Below are 22,720 nucleotides of genomic sequence, written 5' to 3'. Positions count from 1 at the left end.
CTGTACGCATGACCGAGGTCAAGATTCTCCTATACAGACCGGCCAAGCTCAGTTGAAAAGATGTTCATTACATAGTTAAACCAGACAATTTGACTTCGCTGAAAGCTGCTCAGGTAGCCAGTTTGTAATCACTGTCATTTTGCTTCCGGATATGGATGAAAACTTTAGTCAGAAGAAGATCGAACTCACTGACAGGAATGCTTTCAATTTCTCTAGCCTCTTTTATTGACTAACAAAATTTCGTAGGGGCGTTTAATTCGCTAAGTTCTGTATTGAACACTTTTTAAGTCTGAGCTTGAAGAAAGGTCTCAATTTCGTATTCAGCGGGTGTTTTCATCGCCTGACTTGAATCTTAATTTACCAAAGTTTCCTTGCTCTTTTGATCTCCTTTTTTCTCTTTGTCTTTGGGCTTAATTCCATTTAGTAGTTTTAGTAAAAACAAGCCAAATGATTTTTTAGATTTTGTTTACAATTTTCTCACGGCGAGAGTAAAAGGTAGAGCGATCTAGATGCCGGTCTAGATTTTACATATCTAGGGCCCGATCCATTCAACCAAGATTTCCGGAAATCGCGGTTTAAAACTGAATGGATCAGTTCGGCCTAACCAGAAAAGTTTCGAAAAAGCCGGTCTACCTTTCGAGGTGGACCACTTTTCTCGGTTGGGCCGGTCCGATGGAAAATTGAGCATTCCATTTGACCGACCATTCTCAATTCCAGTACCTTCCGGTATACTTTCTATGTTCAACATAGAAGAAAACACTGATCAGTGCAGATTTTGTGGATTGTTAAAAGCGTTTTTATCAGTGTAACTCCTACATCCATGTGCTCTTACAACAGGTTGGCCTCTGATTCGCAAGCTAAATGTATGCTTTGACTGTTAAAAACGGTTTATTCCTGAGAGAATTTTGAATGTTCTTTTCGTCATTCGAAAGTGGTGTTTGAACTCAGCCGGCAAATATCTGGGAACAATCTGCTCAAAATGACTTGTCACACTGGTTAGATTTCTACGCATGAAACAGCTCACACAATATCATGAGTTGATAAAGTCGAAATTGTCATCATACTCTAACATCCAACATTCGCCATTTTAACTGTGAGTAGAATGGAACGAGACCGTCTGTACGAGTTGCAATCCATTCGCCACCAAGAAACTTTTAAACCTCAGACAGCCCTGAAAGTTTTGGTTCAATGGATCACGCCCTTAGACTGCGGTCAACTTTTCTTGTTGATGTCATGGCTGCAACAATTGTTTAGCTTTCTAATTTTATGTCTTCAGTTTAACACGTTGTTTGAAACAACCTAAATAAAAAAAGTTTTCTTTATATTTTTAGTCAGTGTTCATGTTTCGTTTAGTACATACTGTACTGCAATTTCTCTATAGCAAGTGGTTGGCATTAAGTTCTGTTTCGCCTCACGTCTTGGTATATGTTCGCCATTTCACAGGTTATTTGACCTTATTATACTTTAATTTACACATCATACCTTGTAAAGATTTCTTCGAGTCTTTGTCTATAGGATTCAGTAACAGTTACGAGATGTTTCCTTTCCTAGCTTTATGCGTTTCTCAAAAACGTGGGAAGCGCCTTATTGACGAGTCAACGGTTTTACTTTTAACTTCTATTCATGACAGATTTGAAGCTTGCTATTTTACAATATTTTTCTGCAGAAAATTGGAGCACGCTCTGCGGTTTTTTACGTAACTCTTCTTCCATTGAACTTTTTCGCCTAGAAAATACATACAAATCTTTGAGCTTGTGTTAAAAATTGAGAGGAGGTTTTGGCTGGACCATCCGCCACTTCTACACTAATGACTGCTATTTACTTGTTGTGTCTGGAGTTTAGTCACATTCATGTACGATGTTGTTGAGATATGGGTAACAAAAGTGTAATGCATGTTTGCATGTTTTTCTCTAAGAAAATGTTCCAGTTGCTCGGTTTTTGAGTAAAATACTGTTTTAACACGAGAAAATAAATTCATATCTCTAAGCCACCGGCTAATTTTCTTTTATTATAGTCAAACTGACTGTTGGCACAAACAACCGTGAAAAAGCGGGAAATTAAATAATATGATCAATATCATCACAAGTGAGGATATGGAAAATACCCCACTTCAGTAGACTGCGAGCAATCCCTCTGTTGCCCGAAATGTGCGAGGAAATACGCAGACGAACTGCGGCTAGCAGCGCAAGCGTTGCTCGTCTTCCGAAGCCTGTGCTACTCGCGGCTCGCAGTTTCAACTCGCGTCTCTGATCGACCCTCCTGTTCCTGGTTTGCGTTCTTCCACTGCCGATCTTCGACTTAAAGTGAGACTGCTTAGAGTCTATACGCCATTCAATTGCTGCATATAGTTTCGCATGAATTTTACTAGTGGCGTATTTTTCAGTAAAACACTCTTGCCTGTATAATAATGAATTATAGTAGATTTGCACAATTAACTGAGTTCCAAAATTGCAAATCTGCATAATAAAATGCATTCCTTTTATCTTGATTTATTTTCTTACCTTTCAAAAAATCATGGTCAACACCAGTTCCTTGTAATGCGCTCGGATTCATGTCTAATGACCCAACAAAAATCTGAATTAGTCTGCTGTTCAAGATGTATCTCGACCCTTACTATTAATTTATCAGCAATCTGCTCTTAAGATTTTTTATTCCTGAGCGTAGTTAAGATGCGTTTGTTCTACGTTAGTGTACCAGCTTTCCAGGGTCAGTCGTTGAAAATAGTTTGTATCGTAGGTTTTAACACTGGGCAGAGTCCCAGTCAATGTTGTGGTTTGTCAGTTGATGATGTACAGCAATGTGATTGTTGACATCACCATTTCTCGTGGCTCGTTTGTGTTCAGTCAGCCTTGTGTTAAGGTTTCTGCCAGTCTCACCAATGTAGGAAGCCTGGCAGTCGGAGCAGTTTACAAGATCAAACGCTCCGACTGCCAGGATTCGTCACCTAGAACAAACGCCTCTTAACAGATGTCAACAACTACCGGCCCCTTACAAACGACTTATCCATGACGGAAACGAAACCGACAAACGGCTTTCTAACAGACCGACTTAACAATACACGGACCAAAAACCCACCAATTTGACAAACAATAGATGGATCGAAACCCACCAATGACTGATGACAAACTTTACACGAGTCTTTCAGCCAATACCATCATGGCTAAACTGACCAATCACGTTCAACGGACCAGACCTATAACTTCATCGACTGACAAACACTATACACTTGACTCTGAAGATGACTTCCGCTCAGGTTCTCGAAACGTCAGTCACCAACAACTGTTCTTTTCAGAACTACCCCCACCCGGACGATCACACTATACGAACTAATGATACACATGGGTTCAAACCATTTACTATATGACTAGTATTGTTTTTAAAGTTACAAAACGACTTGCTTCTTCGGTATGTATATCTTATGTATTTAAAGAAAAAAAAAAAATTACAATTTGAGAAACGTCCAAGAAGATATATACACAAAAAGACAGTCAGAAAGAACTTTGATTTACCTGCGATTTCTTTTACACGGTTTAAATCCTCGAGTTGTTCTTGGGAATTCCCTATAGAAAGTGAGTAATATAGACCTAAGTCGATAAAAATCATAATCATTTAAAGCGCACAAAAGGCCTATTTCACCTAGCCTGAGACTCATATCCAACGCGCGCTCGTGGAATAATTGTAAACTAACTGCAGTACTAACTGCAATTCTATGCGATATGCGTGGAATTTCCTTCCAGTGTCCGCTTACGGGAGCTTGGAAACAATTGAAAAATCTAAATCGAAAGCCCTCAACGTGTTCTTGGACTCTCACGGGAATAATCGCCTACGACTATGAGTAAATACGGAGTTTGTATGGGAGTACAAACGGGACTTTGTGAGGGCGGTTCTAAGTAGAGCTCTCCGCTTACGAGCTGTCCGCTGTAATACATTTATCGCCATTATCAGAAACAAAGAAGTCATTTGAAGCGGTGGTGTTTTTTTGCATTCTCGATGTTAATTGTTAGCTGGGCAAGCCCCCGTAAGCGGCCAGCTTCAGTTACGGAACGCTTTTTTTTGCGCCCCGAGGGTGTCCGCTTACGAGAGCTTCCACTGTTTATGGTTGAGATTCTCGGGTGCAGCTTGAAAATTACCTTCGGGAAATGAGTAATGTAGTCGGTAAAAATTATAGACATTGATAGTGCTTAGAGGGCAATTCAACCTGGGCGGAGTAAATGATAAAGGATACCGCCCGGGGGTACTCTAATATAACAAGGACGGGGGTGCTCGTCTGAAATTTTGAAAAGAGCCACTAGGAGGTACCAAGATTCTGTTTTGTGGGTCTGGCTTGAAATGTTTTTCACCCCTTAGAGGTGCCAATTCTAAAACAACACATTATCTCATATAATATTGTTTCGGCTTAATACCCTAAAATGTATTGCAGAAGCTCCTGCTGTGGACCTGTTGAGGCTAAACACTAAAAGAGGTACCAAACCACGTTTTTAACCCCTAACACGTACGACGAGCACCCCCATCCTTTTTTTATCTGAGAATCCCCCCGGGAAAGTATAGAGGCGTAATAAAGTGTAAAGCATGATCGCTTAAAAGGTGGCCCCAAATAAGAAGGTCGTCCATCTTAGGATACCTCTCTTCGATCGGTGTTTTACTAAATTGCCTAAACAATTCCCGGTCGTCTTTTTATATCCCTAGGGGTTCTTAGTAGGGAATGGTCCTGCGAGAGTAAAATATCTAGTCGAAGAATTCATTATTAGGAGCCTGGTTTGTTTTCCATGAAAGCTCTCGATTTGGCACTCGGTACACTATTACATTAGGCAGCTCTCATGGAAAGGCATGAGATTGGTATTAAGAAGGAACGCGCCAGAAGTTCGAGTAACCAGAGGACAAAAACCTAGTACCAAGATTATTTACATCGTATTGCAAACTTCTGTGCGACTGTTTTAAATATCCTCTCAAAAGAAAATCATTTCTAGCAACACCAAACGTCGAAAACGAATGTTGAACTTCGTATGAAACACTTGAAAGTACTGGTGAAATGAAGCTGATGATGAAATTTTGCCTGTGTTTGCACTAGTTCCCATGGGAAATTGTTTTCGGTGTTATTTCAAGCAGTTATTTACGTATTTAGCTTTAAGAAAATGTAAAAATGACCGTAAAATACTTAAAAAATTATTCTGGTACTAGATTTTTGTCCACTAAAACCTGAAATTGCTTGATTTTCTTTCGGATTTCGACTTAACTTGTCGCCACTTAAGTTGAAAGAAGTGATGGAGACCTAATTTTTCTTATAATATTGATTTTTAATTACCCAGGCGTGTGGTGCAAATAACTAAAATCATCAAGTGGTGTATGAACAAATGACCAGGACTCAGTAACAAAGAAAGAAACTTATGACAATCAAAATGTACATTTTTAGTTTTTACAATCTGAAGTTAGATATTTCAACTCACTAGGCTACAACGGAAAACAAATATGCAGCCTGAACTCACCTAGTTGCTGATGAGTCTGTGACCTCTCGAAGTAAAGCTTGAAGTTCAAGTTGTCATCTTTGCACTTCACTTCAATCCCTTGAGTGTAGCAACTTAACGCATTTCTTAACTCATTTTTCTTCTCTTGGATTTTTCCTTTGATCCGATGTATGTTTGCTGTGAGAATCAAAACGTGTATTAGGGAGTTATTAGTGAAATCTTTAAATATTATTTTTCGAGCTTAAGAGAGTGTAATCACAGTTTTCTTTTCTTGCCTTTGGAAAGCAGCCGATCTGTTTGTATAAATCACAAGCTCTCTTTTCATTTATCAGAATCTTTGCCAGGAACTGAAGATCGACAGAAATTGCACAAAATAACAAAAGATCTGGAGACATAAGAACCTACGACCCATGAGGCCAGATACTGTCAAAAGTTGCACCTACCTTGCATGTAAATCATCCTAATTAGAATTTTTTTTTATAAAAGGGAAAAAAATAAAAATAAAAGCGTGGCACTGAGTTAACGCCTCCGTAGCAGCCACTGATCCCGCCATTGTTCTGATTATTACGTATTTCGTTCTTATTACCGAATGAGAGATCTGTATGGAAAAATATTGACCGACGTCGTGAGTGCAGACCTCACTGCGTTCGTTCTGTACGCATGACCGAGGTCAAGATTCTCCCATACAGACCGACCAAGCTCGGTTCAAAAGATGTTCATTATATGGTTAAACCAGACGATTTCACTTCGCTGAAAGCCGCTCAGGTAGCCAGTTTGTAATCACTGTCATTTTGCTTCCGGATATGGATGAAAACTTTGCTCAGAGGAAGGTCGAACTCACTGACAGGAATGTTTTCAATTTCTCTAGCCTCGTTTATTGACTAACAAAATTTCGTAGGGGCGTTTAATTCGCTAAGTTTTGTATTGAACACTTTTTACGTCTGCGCTTGAAAAAGGGTCTCAATTTCGTATTCAGCTGGTGTTTTCATTGCCTGAGTTGAATTTTAATTTACCAAAGTTTGCTTGCTCTTTTTATTGTCCTTTTCCTCTTTGTCTTTGGGCTTAATTCCATTTAGTAGTTTGAGTAGAACTGGAAGCCAAATGAGTTTTTAGTTTTTTTTTTTACCAATTTTCTCAAGGCGAGAGTAAAAGGTAGAGCGATCTAGATGCCGGTCTAAATTTTAAAATCTAGGGCACGATCAATTCAACCAAGATTTCCGGAAGTCTCAGACTAAAACTGAATGGATCAATTCGGTCCAACAAGAAAAGTTTCGAAAAAGCCGATACACGTTTCGCGTGGACCTTTTCTCGGTTGGGCCGGTCCGATCGAAAATTGAGCATTCCATTTGACCGACCCATTCTTAATTCCAGTACCTGGCGGTATACTTTCTATGTTCAACATGGAAGAAAACACTCATCAGTCTAGATTTTGTGGAATGTTAACAGGGGACTTATCAGTGTTACTCGTACATTCATGTGCACTTACAACAGGTTGGCAGCTGCTTCGCAAGCTAAGTGTATGTTTTGACTGTTAAAAACGGTTTATTCCTGAGAGAATTTCGAATGTTCTTTTCGTCGTCATTCGAAAGTGGTGTTTGAACTCAGCCGGCAAATATCTGGGAACAGTCTGCTGAAAATGACTTGTCATAAGGGTTAGATTTCTACGCATGAAACAGCTCGCACAATATCATGGGTTGATAAAGTCGAAATCGTCATCTAACTCTAACATCCAACATCCGCCATTTTAACTGTGAGTGGAATGGAACGAGACCGTCTGTACGCGTTGCAATCCATTCGCCACCAAGAAACTTTTAAACCTCAGACAGCCCTGAAAGTTTTGGTTCAATGGATCACGCCCTTAGACTGCGGTCAACTTTTCTTGTTGATGTCATGGCTGCAACAATTGTTTAGCTTTCTAGTTTTATGTCTTCAATTTGACACGTTGTTTGAAACAACCTAAATAAAAAAAAAGTTTTCTTTATACATTCGGTCAGTCTTCATGTTTCGTTGAGTACATACTGTACTGCAATTTTTCTAGCAAGTGGTTGGCATTTAGTTCTGTTTTCTCTCACGTCTTGGTACTTATATGGTCGCCATTTCACAGGTTATTTGACCTTATTATTGTGATAATAGGTTTTTGGCCTGGGAAAGCACTTCTGTAAAAACCTGGGGAAACTCTCTTGCTGCGGGGATCAGTACCGGATCTGTTACAGGCAATTATCTTCAGAGACGTCAACAGCACTCAGAAGTTAGGTCCAACGATATCGTTTTAATGCAAGAACACAACCGGAATGCAACCGGAACATAACCGGAATGCAACCAGAATATAACCAAAGAATATTTCACAAGGCTCGACTATTTAAGCCGAAAGCACAATTCTAAAGGATTACGTAAAGCTATTAAAAAGTCTTAACTAAACATCATCTAATACATTTCAGAAAGCTCGATTGGCTACAACGGAATTCGACGTTTACAAGATTAATAACTTTCAAAACAATACAGGTAGATAACAGTTTGACAAAAGACTATTGCAGGTAGTAATTACAGTTCAACGCTAATTACAGTTATGATCCTACAACAAAATAGTAGGTGTCTGTTACGGTCAATGAACTGGAACAGTAACCTGTAACTTAGAAATGCAAAACGAGCTAAAACTAATATATCTATGTTGGATTTCTATATTTTCTGATAGCGAAAGCGAATGTGTAAAACATACTTAATTATCTAATTTTCTCTCCTCACATTATATTTTAATTTACACATCATACCTTGTAAAGATTTCTTCGAGTCTTCCTCTATAGGATTTAGTAACATTTACGAGATGTTTCCTTTCCTAGCTTTATGCGTTTCTCAAAAACGTGGGAAGCGCCTGATTAACGAGGCAACGGTTTTACTTTTAACTTCTATTCATGACAGATTTGAAGCTTGCTATTTTACAATATTTTCTGCAGAAAATCGGAGCACGCTCTGCGGTTTTTTACGTAACTCTTCTTCCATTTAACTTTTTCGCCTAGGAAATACATACAAATCTTTGAGCCTGTGTTAAAAATTGAGAGCAGGTTTTGGCTGGACCATCCGCCGCTACTACACTAATGACTGCTGTTTATGTGTTGTGTCTGGAGTTTAGTCACATTCATGTACGATGTTGTTGAGATATGGGTGACAAAAGTGTAATGCATGTTTGCATGTTTTTCTCTAAGAAAATGTTCCAGTTGCTCAGTTTTTGAGTAAAATACTGTTTTAACACGAGAAAATAAATTCATATCTCTAAGCCACCGGCTAATTTTCTTTTATTATAGTCAAACTGACTGTTGGCACAAACAACCGTGAAAAAGCGGAAAATTAAATAGTATGATCAATATCATCACAAGTGACGATATGGAAAATAGCCCACTTCAGTAGACTGCGAGCAATCCCTCTGTTGCCCGAAATGTGCGAGGAAATATGCAGACGAACTGCAGCTAGCAGCGCAAGCGTTGCTCGTCTTCCGAAGCCTGTGCTACTCGCGGCTCGGAGTTTCAACTCGCGTCTCTGATCGACCCTCCTGTTCCTGGTTTGCGTTCTTCCACCGCCGATCTTTGACTTAAAGTGAAACTGCTCACAGTCTATACGCCATTCAATTGCTGCATATAGTTTCGCATGAATTTTACCAGTGGCGTATTTTTCAGTAAAACACTCTTGCCTGTATAATAGTAAATTATAGTAGAATTGCACAATTAACTGAGTTCCAAAATTGCAAATCTGCATAATAAAATGCATTCCTTTTATCGTGATTTATTTTCTTACCTTTCAAAAAATCATGGTCAACACCAGTTCCTTGTAATACGCTCGGATTCATATCTAATGACCCAACAAAAATCTGAATTAGTCTGCTGTTCAAGATGTATCTCGACCCTTACTATTAATTTATCAGCAATCTGCTCTTAAGATTTTTTATTCCTGAGCGTAGTTAAGATGCGTTTGTTCTACGTTAGTGTACCAGCTTTCCAGGGTCAGTCGTTGAAAATAGTTTGTACTGTAGGTTTTAACACTGGGCAGAGTCCCAGTCAATGTTGTGGTTTGTCAGTTGATGATGTACAGCAATGTGATTGTTGGCATCACCCTTTCTCGTGGCTCGTTTGTGTTCAGTCAGTCTTGTGTTAAGGTTTCTGCCAGTCTCACCAATGTAGGCAGCCTGGCAGTCGGAGCAGTTTACAAGATCAAACGCTCCGACTGCCAGGATTCGTCACCTAGAACAAACGCCTCTTAACAGATGTCAGCAACTACCGGCCCCTTACAAACGACTTATCCATGACGGAAACGAAACCGACAAACGGCTTTCTAACAGAGCGACTTAACAATACACGGACGAAAAACCGACCAATTTGACCAACAATAGATGGATCGAAACCCACCAATGACTGATGACAAACCTTACACGAGTCTTTCAGCCAATACCATCATAGCAAAACTGACCAATCACGTTCAACGGACCAGACCTATACCATCATCGACTGACAAACACTATTCACTTGACTCTGAAGATGACTTCCGCTCAGGTTCTCCAAACGTCAGTTACCAACAACAGTTCTTTTCAGAACTACCCCCACCCGGACAATCACACTATACGAACTAATGATACTCCTGAGTTCAAACCATTTACTATATGACTAGTATTGTTTTTAAAGATACAAAGCGACTCGCTTCTTCGGTATGTATATCTTATGTATTTAAAGAAAAAAAAATGACAATTTGAGAAACGAAAAAGATAGTCAGAAAGAACTTTGATTTACCTGCGATTTCTCCTGCACGGTTTAAATCCTCGAGTTTTTCTTGGAAATTCCCTATAGAAAGTGAGTAATATAGTCCTAAGTCAGTGAAAATCATAATCATTTAAAGCACACAAAAGGCCGATTTCACCTAGCCTGAGACTCATATCCAACGCGCGCTCGTGGAATAATTGTTAACTAACTGTAGTACTAACTGCAATACTATGCGATATGCGTGGAATTTCCTTCCAGTGTCCGCTTACGGGAGCTCGCAAAGAACGGAAAAATCTAAATCGAAAGCCCTCAACGTGTCCGCGGCCTCTCAGGGGAATAATCGCTTACGACTATGAGTAAATACAGAGTTTGTATGGGAGTACAAACGGGACTTTGTGAGGGCGGTTCTAAGTAGAGCTCTCCGCTTACGAGTTGTCCGCTGTAATACATTTATCGCCATTATCAGAAACAAAGAAGTCATTTGAAGCGGTGGTGTTTTTTTGCATTCCCAATGTTAATTGTTAGCTGGGCAAGCCCCCGTAAGCGGCCAGCTTCAATTACGGAACCCTTTTTTTTGCGTCCCGAGGGTGTCCGCTTACGAGAGCTTCCACTGTTTATGGTTGAGATTCTCGAGTGCATGCTGAAAATTACCTTCGGAAAATGAGTAACGTAGTCGGTAAAAATCTTAGACATTGATAGTGCTTCGAGGGCAATTTAATCTGGGCGGAGTAAATGATAAAGGATACCGCCCGGGGGTACTCTAATATAAAAAGGACGGGGGTGCTCGTCTGAAATTTTGAAAAGAGCCCCTAGGAGGTACCAAGATTCTGTTTTGTGGGTCTAGCTTGAAATGTTTTTCACCCCTAAGAGGTGCCAATTCTAAAACAACACATTATCTCATGTCATATTTTTTCGCCTCAATACCCTAAAATGTATCACAAAAGCTCCTGCTGTGGACCTGTTGAAGCTGAACACCCGAAGAGGTACCAAACCACGTTTTTAACCCCTAACACGTACGACGAGCACCCACGTCCTTTTTGATATGAGAGTCCCCCCGGGAAGGTATAGAGGCGTAATAAAGTGTAAAGCATGATTGCTTAAAAGGTGGCCCCAAATAAGAAGGTCGTCCATCTTAGGATACCTCTCTTCGATCGGTGTTTTACTAAATTGCCTAAACAATTCCCGGTCGTCTTTTTATATCCCTAGGGGGTCTTAGTAGGGAATGGTCCTGCGAGAGTAAAATATCTAGTCGAAGAATTCATTATTAGGAGCCTGGTTTGTTTTCCATGAAAGCTGTCGATTTGGCACTCGGTACACTATTACATTAGGCAGCTCTCATGGAAAGGCATGAGATTGGTATTAAGAAGGAATGCGCCAGAAGTTCGAGTAACCAGAGGACAAAAACCTAGTACCAAGATTATCTACATCGTATTGCAAACTTCTGTGCGACTGTTTTAAATATCCTCTCAAAAGAAAATCATTTCTAGCAACACCAAACGTCGAAAACGAATGTTGAACTTCGTATGAAACACTTGAAAGTACTGGTGAAATGAAGCTGATGATGAAATTTTGCCTGTGTTTGCACTAGTTCACATGGGAAATTGTTTTCGGTGTTATTTCAAGCAATTATTTATGTATTTAGCTTTAAGAAAATGTAAAAATGACTGTAAAATACTTAAAATTATTCTGGTACTAGATTTTTGTCCACTAAAACCTGAAATTGCTTGATTTTCTTTCGGATTTCGTCTTAACTTGTCGCCACTTAAGTTGAAAGAAGTGATGAAGACCTAATTTTTCTTATAATATTGATTTTTAATTACCCAGGCGTGTGGTGGAAATAACTAAAATCATCAAGTGGTGTGTGAACAAATGACCAGGACTCAGTAACAAAGAAAGAAACTTATGACAATCAAAATGTACATTTTTAGTTTTTACAATCTGAAGTTAGATATTTCAACTCACTAAGCTACAACGGAAAACAAATATGCAGTCTGAACTCACCTAGTTGCTGATGAGTCTGTGACCTCTCGAAGTAAAGCGCGATGTTCAACTTGTCATCTTTGCACTTCACTTCAATCCCTTCAGTGTAGCAACTTAACGCATTTCGTAAGTCATTTTTCTTCTCTTGGATTTTTCCTTTGATCCAATGTATGTTTGCTGTGAGAATCAAAACGTGTATTGGGGAGTTATTAGTGAAATCTTTAAATATTATTTTTTTATCTTAAGATAGTGTAATCACAGTTTTCTTTTCTTGCCTTTGGAAAGCAGCCGATCTGTTTGTAGAAATCCCAAGGTCTCTTTTCATTTATCAGAATCTTTGCCAGAAACTGAAGATCGACAGAAATTGCACAAAATAACAAAAGATCTGGAGACATAAGGACCTACGACCGATGAGGCCAGATACTGTCAAAAGTTGCACCTACCTTGCATGTAAATCATCCTAATTAGAATTTTTTTTTTTTATAAAAGGAAAAACATGTAAATAAAAGGGTGGCACTTAGTTAAGGCCTCGGTAGCAGCCACTGATCCCGCCATTGTTCTGATTAATACGTATTTCGTTCTTATTGCCGAGTGGGAGATCTGTATGGAAAAATATTGACCGACGTCGTGAGTACAGACCTCACTGCGTTCGTTCTGTACGCATGACCGAGGTCAAGATTCTCCCATACAGACCGACCAAGCTCGGTTAAAAAGATGTTCATTATATGGTTAAACCAGACGATTTGACTTCGCTGAAAGCCGCTCAGGTAGCCAGTTTGTAATCACTGTCATTTTGCTTCCGGATATGGATGAAAACTTTGCTCAGAGGAAGGTCGAACTCACTGACAGGAATGTTTTCAATTTCTCTAGCCTCGTTTATAGACTAACAAAATTTCGTAGGGGCGTTTAATTCGCTAAGTTTTGTATTGAACACCTTTTACGTCTGGGCTTGAAAAAGGGTCTCAATTTCGTATTCAGCTGGTGTTTTCATTGCCTGAGTTGAATTTTAATTTACCAAAGTTTGCTTGCTCTTTTTATTGTCCTTTTCCTCTTTGTCTTTGGGCTTAATTCCATTTAGTAGTTTGAGTAGAACTGGAAGCCAAATGATTTTTTAGTTTTTTTTTTTACCAATTTTCTCAAGGCGAGAGTAAAAGGTAGAGCGATCTAGACGCCGGTCTAGATTTTAAAAGCTAGGGCACGATCAATTCAACCAAGATTTCCGGAAGTCTCAGACTAAAACTGAATGGATCAATTCGGTCCAACAAGAAAAGTTTCGAAAAAGCCGATACACGTTTCGCGTGGACCTTTTCTCGGTTGGGCCGGTCCGATCGAAAATTGAGCATTCCATTTGACCGACCCATTCTTAATTCCAGTACCTGGCGGTATACTTTCTATGTTCAACATGGAAGAAAACACTTATCAGTCTAGATTTGTGGAATGTTCACAGCGGATTTATCAGTGTTACTCGTACATTCATGTGCACTTACAACAGGTTGGGAAGACCGCTGGGCATTCATGGAGTGAAGACGTGTCTTGTCGAGCTCCGCATTGGAAGAAGCTTTTCCTGGTTATCATTCGACCAGAGCTGTACTTTATTAGCAATGCTACATTTCAGAGAAACGCCTTCGGTCAGGGAAAAGACTGGTGCCTTTGCAGAGCTTTGAACAAGAAAATAAGCAGAAAAACAACACGAAGAAGGTGCCAAACCTCGAGGAATCGACCATGTCGGACGCGGTGCTGGAAGAGCTAAAATTAATGAGAGGTGACCTTACAAACCAAATTAAGAAACTGAGTGACGACGTGAAGCTTTTTCAACGAAATACGAACGAAAGATTACAAAAAATCGAAAGCGTTATATCTAAGGTAGAAGAAATAGACGGATTGAAATTTAAACAACAGGAGCTCGAAGCCGGGTTTGACAACTTGAAGACTTCTCTCAACTCGATGAATGCTAACACCGACGAGATAGACAACCTTCGACAAAGCAACGACGACCTTCGGAAAAAGTCGGAACATTTAGAGAGATACTCTAGAGATTTCAATGTTCGTGTTTTAGGTGTGAGTGACGAGGATGGCGAAGACTGTATGGCGATAATTCTGGACTACATTACACGTCTTGGCTTCGAACATGCAGCAGCTGAAGTAGAGAACGCGCATCGTACAGGGAAAAAGCAAGGTGAGAGGCCAAGACACATCATTGCCAAACTCTACAGTAGGCCCTTTAAAAGAAAACTACTTCAGGCTGCAAAGAGTGCAGAAGGGAAGGCGGAGCTTAACGAGGTGAGTTTTGTCGAAGATTTCATACCTAGCGACTTCGAAACTCGGAAAAAAGCTCTTCCACTTATGCGAAAGGCTTTTGAAGAAGGGAAGAGAGTTCGTTTCACAAAGGGAAAACTTTTTGTGGATGGAAGGGCAGTGTCGGTCACGTAGAAATTTATTAATCTAAATATTGTGTCGCTAATTGCTTCTTTTTTTTTTGTTTTTTTAGTCTTCTAACATTGCGTAGCACAGCAAAGGCAAGCGCTAATGTCCATCGAGCGATGATTTCATGTGTGTCCCATTTGCTCGTGCAAAGCTGCACAAGCGCGAATTTTGTGAACAACTCTTTTGTAGTAAATTTATTTATTTACGCTTTATTCTTAACGGTAATTTTGCAGACATATTATTCATATATCTCAAAGTTGTCGTTTTATGGCTCTAATTATTGGAAGATTTCAGTGATTATACTTGGATGGTTATTTAATTATAGATACATGGCGATCCTTCTTCTCCTTAATTTCGGTTGTTCTCTATGTTTTTTCAGCAAAAATGGTGAAGGGTAAACTTATATCGTTAAATACGAGAGGCATCAACAACTTTCGAAAAAGACGGACGATATTTACTTGGCTTAGAAAACAAAAACCGGATATTGTTTTCCTGCAGGAAACACATTCTACTCAAGGGAATGAAGTTTCATGGAAAAGAGAATGGGGTGCTACATTGTTTTGCTCTCATGGGGCTAACAATGCGAGAGGGGTGGCAATTCTAACCAGGAATAATTTTGATTGTACAGTCGAAAAATCCATTGTTGACCCTACCGGTAGATTTATTATGCTTAAAGTTCTTCTAAGTGGAGAACCTGCTCTTCTAGTTAATGTTTACGCTCCAAATCGGGACAATGAATTGGTTACCTTTTATCGGTCACTTTTGCAAACCATTGTGAAAAACAATTTGGACGAAATTGAAAATATCATTGTTGGAGGAGACTTCAACTGTCCTTTAAATTCAGTCTTCGACAAAAGAGGTGGCAACATGATTCCAAGACAATCTGTAATTAGCATAATAGAACAGTTACGGTCACAACTTGATGTACACGACATTTGGCGTGTAAAGAATCCCACGGTACGCAGCTTTACCTGGAGTCAATCAAATCCTATGATTTTCTCAAGACTGGACTATTGGCTTATTTCTAATTCTTTATCGGACAACGTTTATAATGTTGACATAATTTCAGCAATAAAAACCGATCATTCTGCGATAACGATAGAGTTTCAAGATGTTGATGACAAAGTAAAGGGTCCAGGTTTTTGGAAATTAAATTGCTCCCTTCTGAATGATAAACAATATGTCGATGAAGTAAATTGTCTTCTTCCTTCGTGGCTTCAAGAAGGCAAGCAAGATCTTAGCGACCCACGCTCTGTTTGGGATTGGGTGAAATATAATGTTAAGAAATACTCCAGATAATATTCGAGGAATAAAAGGAAAGGAAAGCAGAAGAGTGGCAGTTAAATAGAGAATTCCAAGACGCCTCTTTAATTTTTCAAAACAATCCCAGTCAAGTGAACTTATCAACTTTAAATGTCTTGAAAGAAAAAATGGAACAAATGTATGATAAAAAGGTTGAGGGTATAATAGTTAGATCACGTGCGAGGTGGTATGAACACGGAGAAAAAATTTCTAAATATTTTTTTAATTTAGAAAAACGTAATCATATAAGAAAGCACATACGGAAGCTTCGGCTTAGTGGAGTAATTACCGTAGATCCCTTCGAAATTTTAGAGGGAGAGAAAAATTTTTATAAAAATCTTTGTAAATCAAGAAAAAACTGCCTTGACGAAAACGAATTATACTTTCGCTTTGAAGACTTGCCTACTCCAACACTTTCACATGATTAAGATCTCTGGGTGAAGGACTAATAAGTCTTGAAGAATGCTCTAAAATCATAAACTCTTTTCCATTAAATAAGGTTCTGGGAAATGACGGTCTACCTATAGAATTCTATAAGAGTTTCTGGAATTGCTTGGGGGATCCTTTAGTTGAATGCTTCAATGCATCTTTTGTACAAGGAGAAATGAGCCCTTCACAAAGACAGGCTGTAATTACATTAATTGAGAAAAAGGGCCAAGATCGTTGTGATCTTCAAAACTGGAGGCCAATTTCCCTTTTGAATGTTGATACAAAGATAGCCTCAAAAGTTATTGCAGAAAGAATGAAAAGTCTATTACCTAAATTAATACATTATAATCAATCAGGATATATCCCGGGCAGAAACATCAGTGAGAACATACGCTCAATTCTTGATATAATGGATTATACAAGAGCTAAGAAATTACCCGGAATTTTACTTTTTGTTGACTTTGAGAAAGCATTCGACAGTTTGGAATGGACTTTTCTTGAAGAATGTTTGAATCAATTCGGTTTTGGGCCAGATTTTATAAGATGGGTCAATATTTTCTATAAAGATATTCAAAGTTGTATTATAAACAATGGCCTTTGCTCTCACTGCTTTAAGATAGAGCGTGGAGTTAGGCAGGGAGACCTCCTTTCTCCCTACCTCTTTGTCTCTGCTGTTGAAATCCTAGCGATTGCTATAAGAAACCAAGACGATATTAAAGGAATAAAAATAAACGATTTAGAAACTAAACTGCTGCAGTTCGCTGATGATACAACTGTTGTTTTATCGGATTTAGATTCCGCACGAGCTTTGTTTGTATTGCTTGATTGTTTTGAGGAAGTTTCTGGACTAAAACTTAACGTTGCGAAAACAGAAGCAATGTGGATCGGCTCCCTCCAGAACTGTGAAAATGAACCACATGGAGTCAAATGGAAAACTTACGTTAAGTTTTTAGGGATTTTCATTACATATGATGTACAGATACTGGTGGAGAAAAATTTTAAGCAAAGGCTGAAAAAAATCAGAAATGCAATAAATTTATGGAAGTCAAGGGGTTTGTCAATTCATGGCAAGGTTAATATTATAAAAGCAATTCTTCTTCCAAAACTAATATACCCGAGCTCGGTGATAAGCACTCCGTCTGAAGTTATAAAAGAATTTAACAATCTAGTTTTTCATTTTTCGTGGAATGGGAAAGATAAAGTTATTCGAAGTTCAACGTATGCACCTTATGAGCAAGGTGGGCTCAAAATGATAGATTATGAAACCATGATAAAAGCGTTGAGGTTGAGCTGGCTAATGAGAATAACGGACGAGGACTCGTCAGGTTTCTGGAAGTCTTACCTTAATTATCTTTTGGATAATGAAGGGGGTCTTTTTCTTCTTCAGTGTAATTATGATGTAAACCAGATAAACATTTCATCCACCTTTTATCAGGATCTGTTAATGTGGTGGTCAAATATAAGGGAAATAGTAGATCCAAATAATGTTTACAAATATGTTATATGGAACAACAAAGAAATCAAAATCGATGGTAAAAGTGTTTTTTATAAGCATTACTTTAATGTGAATATTAAATATACAAATGATCTGCTCTTTGACAAGTCAAATATCGAGTCTTTTAATGTTGTCAGAAGTGAGGGATTGACAAGGTCCAATTTTTTAGTCTGGACAGGCCTAAGGCAATCTATTCCTTTGAAGTTGCGTGTCAACATACCAAATTTTAAGGTGATTCTTGATTTGGAAAGTCTTAAATGTCATGACTATTATTGTTTTCTTATAAAACAAAAATTGGAAAAGCCAAGTAAATGGGTTAAGCTAAACAACGAATTTAGCCTTGATGATAAGCAAGTTTCAGAAGCATTTCTTTTGCCAGTGAAGGTTGCTAACGAACCGTATCTACGCTCCTTTCAGTACAAAGTACGTGTTGAATTCTGTTCTGTTTACTAATGACCGCCTGTGTAAAATAGGATACGTTTCTAATCCGAACTGCACCTTTTGTCATCAGCTAACTGAAACCATATCCCATATTTTGTTCGGTTGTTCTTTTTCCAATTCTTTTTGGCATGAGGTTAATGAAAAAATTTTGAGTAAAATCAAGAGTTGCAGAAGCCTCTCGCTTACATACTGCGATGTTATTGTTGGGTCTTTTGAGGAGGAGATGGATCTATTTAATTACATAGTAATTTTAGGGAAATCTTTCTTTTGGACTTGTCGATGTAAAGAAATATTACCTTCCTTGAATCCCTTTTTAAGAATTTTGGTAACTAAATATGAAACTGAAAAACATATATACTTCAAATTGAATAAAACGAATTTGTTTAAAGAAAAGTGGAAGATTTTTGAGAGAACAATTTTACCTAATAATTAAAGTCGGAAAACGCTACCATTAAGGAAAGTCTTTAAGTTAAATAAGTATGTAGAGAAGAATTTACATTATCTATTTTCATAAGTAATTTCATATGGTGTCATTGTTAACTTTTTTAACCAAACTTTGTTCATTCTTCAGTAAATAAATTGTTGAAAAAACAATTGCAATTGTTGTAATTGTGGAAATAAATAAATTAAAAAAAAACTGTAATTCAATTTGACTGGTGTAATTGTATTGTAACACATGTATTGTAAGTAGTGCAAGTTAATAAAGTGTAAGCATCGTGTAAGAAGTAAGTATAGTGTAAGTACTTATGTAAGTATAATATATAGTGTTGTAAGCAGTGTAAGCGACAAAAAAATTAATTTTCCTTTTTTTTTTTAGTATGGGTTTGAACAATTAATGTAGAAACAATAAAAAAAAAACATTGTAAGTAAACGCGCTATATATTAATTAGTGTCAATGTATTGTAATAAATGTATTGGAAGTAGTGTAAGTTTTTTTTTTAAGTAAGTATAACGTAAGTATATTTGTAAGTATAAACAGAGGTGCTGTAAGTAGTGTGAGTGTAAATCCTGTAAATAAAATTGAATTGCAAAAAAAAAAAAAAAAAAAAAAAAAAAACTTACAACAGGTTGGCAGCTGCTTCGCAAGCTAAGTGTATGTTTTGACTGTTAAAAACGGTTTATTCCTGAGAGAATTTTGAATGTTCTTTTCGTCATTCGAAAGTGGTGTTTGAACTCAGCCGGCAAATATCTGGGAACAGTCTGTTCAAAATGACTTGTCATACGGGTTAGATTTCTACGCATGAAACAGCTCGCACAATATCATGAGTTGATAAAGTCGAAATCGTCATCTAACTCTAACATCCAACATCCGCCATTTTAACTGTGAGTGAAATGGAACGAGACCGTCTGTACGCGTTGCAATCCATTCGCCACCAAGAAACTTTTAAACCTCAGACAGCCCTGAAAGTTTTGGTTCAATGGATCACGCCATTAGACTGCGGTCAACTTTTCTTGTTGATGTCATGGCTGCAACAATTGTTTAGCTTTCTAGTTTTATGTCTTCAGTTTGACACGTTGTTTGAAACAGCGCAAAGAAAAAAAAGTTTTCTTTATATATTCAGTCAGTGATCATGTTTCGTTTAGTACATACTGTACTGTAATTTCTCTAGCAAGTGGTTGGCATTTAGTTCTGTTTCCTCTCACGTCTTGGTATATGTTCGCCATTTCACAGGTTATTTGACCTTATTTTAATTTACATATCATACCATGTAAAGATTTCTTCGAGTCTTCCTCTATAGGATTTAGTAACATTTACGAGATGTTTCCTTTCCTAGCTTTGTGCGTTTCTTGAAAACTTAGGAAGCGCCTGACTGACCAGTCAACGGTTTTACTTTTAACTTCTATTTATGACAGATTTGATGCTTGCTATTTTACAATATTTTTGTGTAGAAAATCAGAGCACGTTCTGCGGTTTCTTACGTAACCCTTCTTCCAGTTAACTTTTTCGCCTAGGAAATACGTATAAAACTTTGAGCCTGTGTTAAAAATTGAGAGGAGGTTTTGGCTGGACCATCCGCCGCTTCTGTACTAACGACTGTTGTTTGTGTGTTGTGTTTGGAGTTTAGTCACATTCATGTACGATGTTGTTGAGATATGGGTAAAAAAAAAAGGTGTACTGCATGTTTGCATGTTTTTCTCTAAGAAAATGTTCCAGTTGCTCGCTTTTTGAGTAAAATACTGTTTTAACACGAGAAAATAAATTCATATCCCTAAGCCACCGTCTAATATTTTTATTATTATAGTCAAACTGACTGTTGGCACAAACAACCGTGAAAAAGCGGGAAATTAAATACTGTGATCAATATCATCACAAGTGACGATATGGAAAATACCTTACTTCAGTAAACTGTGAGCAATCCCTCTTTTCCCCGAAATCTGCGAGGAAAAACGCAAACGAACTGCGGCTAGCAGCGCAAGCGTTGCTCGTCTTCCGTAGCCTGTGCTACTCGCGGCTTGCGGTTTCAACGGTCGCCTCTGATCGACCCTCCTGTTCCTGGTTTGCGTTCTTCCATCGCCGATCTTCGACTTAAAGTGAGACTGCTCACAGTCAAAAAACGCCATTGAATTGCTGCATATAGTTTCGCATGAATTTTACTAGTGGCGTATTTTGCAGTTTAACACTCGTGCCTGTATAATAATAAATTATAATAGATTCGCACAATTAACTGATGGTAATTAACGATTAACTGAGTCCCAAAATTGTAAATCTGCATAATGAAATGCATTACTTTTACCTTGATTTATTTTCTTACCTTTCACAAAATCATGGTCAACACCAGTTCCTTGTAATACCATCGGATTCATATCTAATGACCCAACAAAAATCTGAATTAGTCTTTGCTGTTCAAGATGTATCTCGACCATTACTATTAATTTATCAGCAATCTGCTCTGAAGATTTCTTATTCCTGAGCGTAGTTAAGATGCGTTTGTTCTACGTTAGTGTACCAGCTTTCCAGGGTCAGTCGTTGAAAATAGTTTGTATCGTAGGTTTTAACACTGGGCAGAGTCCCAGTCAATGTTGTGGTTTGTCAGTTGATGATGTACAGCAATGTGATTGTTGGCATCACCATTTCTCGTGGCTCGTTTGTGTTCAGTCAGTCTTGTGTTAAGGTTTCTGCCAGTCTCACCAATGTAGGAAGCTTGGCAGTCGGAACAGTTTACAAGATCAAATGCTCCGCCTGCCAGGCTTCGTAACCTAGAACAAACGCCTCTTAACCGATGTCAACAACTACCGGCCCCTTACAAACGACTTATCCATGACGGAAACGAAACCGACAAACGGTTTTCTAACAGACCGACTTAACAATACACGAACCAAAAACCGACCAATTTGACTAACAATAGATGGATCGAAACCCACCAATGACTGATGACAAACCTTACACGAGTCTTTCAGCCAATACCATCATGGCTAAACTGACCAATCACGTTCAACGGACCAGACTTATAACATCATCGACTGACAAACACTATTCACTTGACTCTGAAGATGACTTCTGCTCAGGTTGTCGAAGCGTCAGACACCAACAACAGTTCTTTTCAGAACTATCCCCACCTGGACGATCACACTATACGAACTAATGGTACTCCTGGGTTCAAACCATTTACTACATGACTAGTATTGCTTTTAAAGTTACAAAGCGACTTGCTTCTTCGGTATGTATGTCTTATGTATTCAAAGAAAAAAAAAAAATTTTGAGAAACGTCCAAGAAGATATATACACAAAAAGACAGTCAAAAAGAACTTTGATTTACCTGCTATTTCTCCTACACGGTTTAAATCCTCGAGTTCTTCTTGGAAATTCCCTACAGAAAGTGAGTAATATAGTCCTAAGTCGGTAAAAATCATAAGAATTTAAAGCACACAAAAGGCCTATCTCACCTGAGCGGAGAAAAATTAAACAATAAAGAGGGCCTGGATGGAGTTAACCTCTCTACAGTGGCGTTACGAACAGAATATAGAATAACATTCATCATAAACGTGGCTGAAATGTTTTTATTTTCCAAACGACAAGCGTATCTTGAAAATGACTAGTATTGTTTTCAAAGTTACAAAGCGACTTGTTTCTTCGGTTTGTATATTCTATGCATACAAAGAAAAAAATGACAATTTGAGAAACGACCGAGAAGATATGTACACAAAAAGACAGTCAAAAAGAACTTTGATCTATCTACGATTTCTCCTACACGGTCTAGACCCTCGAGTTGTTCTTGGAAATTCATTATAGAATGTGAGTATTATAGTCCTAAGTCGGCAAAAATCTTAATCATCATTAAAGCACACAGAAGGCCTATTTCGCGAGACAAACTAACTTCCGAGTTAGGATTTCGAGTTGGATTTCGAGGTGGATTTTCGAGTTGGATTTTCGAGTTAGGGTTTCGAATTGGATTTCGAGTTGGATTTTCGAGTAAGGATGTAGAGTCGGTCTTTTCGAGATGGTT

The 22,720-nt window shown here is 38.3% G+C and overlaps 1 protein-coding gene across 1 annotated transcript; it reads right to left on the bottom strand.

The window, feature by feature from the left end:
• Positions 1-2,412: 2,412 nt before the first annotated feature.
• On the bottom strand, positions 2,413-22,085 carry LOC149105729 (uncharacterized). Its single transcript, XM_089272380.1, has 8 exons — positions 22,034-22,085; positions 21,029-21,082; positions 12,206-12,361; positions 10,235-10,285; positions 9,249-9,302; positions 5,484-5,639; positions 3,510-3,560; positions 2,413-2,555 (listed from the first exon to the last, which is right to left on the bottom strand). Exons 2-8 carry the CDS (start codon positions 21,078-21,080, stop codon positions 2,413-2,415), a joined length of 663 nt encoding a protein of 220 aa, XP_089128506.1. The 5' UTR covers positions 21,081-21,082; positions 22,034-22,085.
• Between the last annotated feature and the right edge of the window lie 635 nt (positions 22,086-22,720).

The sequence above is a fragment of the Orbicella faveolata genome, unplaced genomic scaffold (genome assembly GCF_042242905.1).
Source record: "Orbicella faveolata isolate gen_17 unplaced genomic scaffold, um_ofav_v1 contig_34, whole genome shotgun sequence".
In the NCBI taxonomy this organism is placed as follows: domain Eukaryota; kingdom Metazoa; phylum Cnidaria; class Anthozoa; order Scleractinia; family Merulinidae; genus Orbicella; species Orbicella faveolata.
The sequence above is the reverse complement of the archived record's forward strand: the minus strand, read 5'-3'. Positions and strand labels throughout refer to the sequence as shown.

Coding starts and splice junctions, on each gene's coding strand:
- LOC149105729 (XM_089272380.1), bottom strand. CDS start 21,080: ATGAATCCGATGGTATTACAAGGAACTGGTGTTGACCATGATTTTGTG. Junction 5,640..9,248: donor TGACCATGATTTTTTGAAAG/GTAAGAAAATAA, acceptor TGATTCTCACAG/CAAACATACATCGGATCAAA. Junction 3,561..5,483: donor ACAGACTCATCAGCAACTAG/GTGAGTTCAGGC, acceptor CACTTTCTATAG/GGAATTCCCAAGAACAACTC.